At 34.4% G+C, this 2,976-nt stretch overlaps 1 protein-coding gene across 4 annotated transcripts in view; it reads left to right on the forward strand.

Moving 5' to 3' along the window:
- LOC106872871 (protection of telomeres protein 1) overlaps positions 1 to 2,976 on the forward strand; it is a 19,002-nt gene that overhangs the window by 12,054 nt on the left and 3,972 nt on the right. For all 4 annotated transcript variants that reach the window (XM_052976611.1, XM_052976612.1, XM_052976610.1 and 1 more), the window contains 2 exons: positions 662 to 797; positions 1,457 to 1,736. In XM_052976611.1, coding sequence (XP_052832571.1) covers positions 662 to 797; positions 1,457 to 1,736 — 416 coding nt within the window. The remainder of the gene's footprint in view (positions 1 to 661; positions 798 to 1,456; positions 1,737 to 2,976) is intronic.

Genomic DNA, 2,976 nt, shown 5'->3' on the forward strand with positions numbered 1-2,976 from the left:
GCTTGTTTTGGAATTATATGTTTAGGAGTTTGGTGGATTGTTGGTAAAAGACTCTTACTAAAAGTGGCACTTGCTTCTGGCTCACTGTGGAATGATGTCCAGACTGTGTGCTCTTTAATAGATTGGGAGATTATTATTATTATCTTGTTCAGAAACCGGCGAGCATTGCCCCCAGTGTAGTTTTGTCTGAACCATGCAACAAAGGAAAAGATGCTAAAATGATGAAGATGATGACGACGACAACACTGCTGCTGCCCTTACATTTGTTTGGTTTAATGTCTTTTTCTGTCAGCATGGCTGAGGTAGGAGTTAACTGAGGCAAACTTTTAAAATCTGGATGGTCTTGTTGCTGTCAGCCCTTACCTGTTTTACAAGTAAGGGATTATCTATAAATCCATTATTCTATTTAAATAGATTAAGGTTCAGGAAAGAAGCAATGTTTCTCTAGTGTTCATCATCATCATCATTGTTGTTTAACATCCGCTTTCCATGCTGGCATGGGTTGGACAGTTTGACAGGAGCCGGCCAAGCAGAAGCCTGCACCAGTCTTCTATGACTGTTCATTCTTAAAATTGATTTCATGTTAATTTGTCAAATATTTCTCTAGAGTTTATAGTTCAAAGGATTTTTTAACTCAGAAATCTTTTTTTATATTTTTCAGCCCACTCTTCACTGTTGAACCAGAAGAGAGGAATCTGACTGTGAAAACTGATATGGAACTGAAGAAAATTGCCAAAGATCGGCTAGTTGATGTCTGTGTCTATGATGACCATTTTGAAAAAGCCGCAACCATAAAGGTTTGTTTTCTCATTAATGCTGTGTTGTTAATTAAATTGATATCTTTTCTATTATAGGCAGAAGGCTTGAAATTTTGGGGAAATTATTACATCAACCCCAGTGCATAACTGGTACTTATTTCATAGATTCCGAAAGGATGAAAGACAAAGTTGACCTCAGTGGAATTTGAACTCAGAACGTAGCAAAGACAGACAAAATGCAGTGATGTGTCTTGTCCAGTGTGCTAATAATTCAGTCATCTTGTTAATTAAATTAATATAGAGTAATATAATTAATAGTGAGAGCAAGTAAAAGTATTAATGGAAAGTCTATAAAGATAGACTCTTAGATGAAGTGTTAATTACACAGATTAAGGATGGTTTATCTTTTTATTTTTTATCTTGTTTCAGTTATTTGACTGGCCATACTGGAGCACTGCTTTGAAAGGGTTTAGATTGACCCTAGTACTTTATTTTTAAATCTGGTACTCATTCTATCAGTATCTTATTCCAAGCCATTAAGTTATGGAGACGTAACCAAATTTAGTCATCATGAGGTAGTGGTGATGGGGAATGAACACACTCACACAATGGGCTTCCACACAGTTTCCATCTATCAAATTCACTTGCAAAGCATTGGTTGGCATGGATTTTGATAAACTGATTATTTTCTATTACAGCCAGGAATGTTTATAAAGTTTTTTAATTTACATTGCTCAAAGCGTAAAGCTCCAGAGTTTGTTAATGCGTCAACTTATGAAAAACTGGAGCTTGTTCTCCATCAAGGAACATCTTATGGTCGAGGTATAAAAATACTTTCTGAAACAGATCCAGAAATAGATGATCTCAAAAAGAAATTAGAGGAATTAACAAAGAATGTGGAAAGAACTGGCACAAGTGTTAAACGAGGTCCTAAGGGTTCCCATTCAAAGGGTGTTAAAAAGAAAAAAGTTGAAACAGGTAAGAATTTATTGGCATCTTTCTGATTTGGTGGGTGCCACTTTTTATTTATGTTTTATTTAGTGTGTTTTCTACCGAAACACTTTCAAACTTCGTATACTTGTATATTTTGTCTTATAGAACAGAGAAAAATTTTTGTATTCGAAGTTATTTCATGTAAAAAATTGTCGTATTTCAGTAATTTCAACCAATCACTGACGTCTATTGAGGTAAAAACTTTAAAAAGATAAAATTTTCTCAATAACACTAAGAGTAAAAGATGTTTTATATGACACATTCTACCAGTGTCCCAAGTTTGGAAGTGTTTCGTTAAGGAAACAAGTGGCGCCTGCCAAAGCAGAAAGATATATATATATATATATATATATATATCACATTTGTCTGTCTCCTGTCAAAGCTCGTTTCTTCAGTGTTCACCACTTCACCTTGTTATGGCTTAACGGCCCTTACTGTTTGTTTTTACTGTTTTGTTCTCACTGTCCTGTTTTTGTTACCACTTTAACCTTCCACAAATCCCAAATTTAATTTAATTTGCTTTGCAGGAACCACTGTTTCAACTAACTTGTGTCTTGTCCCAACATTCGAAACATGGAGTAGATAAAACAGGGGACAACTGATGAAGAGGTTCTTCTTTATGTTGTCTCTCTCGTTTCTCTACTTGTTTCTTTCGTTGTTCAAAAAAATGTTCATTTTCCATGTTTTTGTTTTTTTTATGTTCTCGTTTTTCATTTTGTTCATGTTTTTTTGACATCCTGCACCCATATATGTATATATATGTAGGTATGTACATATATGTATGTTTATATGCATATATATGTTATTTATGTTATTATATGACTGAATGCCATGCATCCATTTCCAAGTAAGTTTATATATATAGATATATCTATCTATATATATATATATATATATATATATATAACGTGAGCGAGTTAGGGGTTGGGGGTACAACCCACTAAGGGATAGTATCTATCCAGTATACTGCTGGGAGGGTACCCAATTATTGCTACACTAGTGCTATACTAGGTGCAATCAATGGGAGCGGGTAAAAGTGGAGGTTTTACCCAAAATTTGTGTAACAATTAGAAAATGGAGGATAATATGCTGAACCCAACTACTTGCAGACGGTGTATCCCGTTGAATTCATTAATTTAATTCATAGCAAAAGTGACAAAAAAAGGAAGAAAAGAAAAAGAATGAAAGAACCAAAGCACAGGTGTCCATGGCAGACTATGTTATT

This window comes from Octopus bimaculoides, chromosome 25 (genome assembly GCF_001194135.2).
Source record: "Octopus bimaculoides isolate UCB-OBI-ISO-001 chromosome 25, ASM119413v2, whole genome shotgun sequence".
Taxonomy (NCBI): domain Eukaryota; kingdom Metazoa; phylum Mollusca; class Cephalopoda; order Octopoda; family Octopodidae; genus Octopus; species Octopus bimaculoides.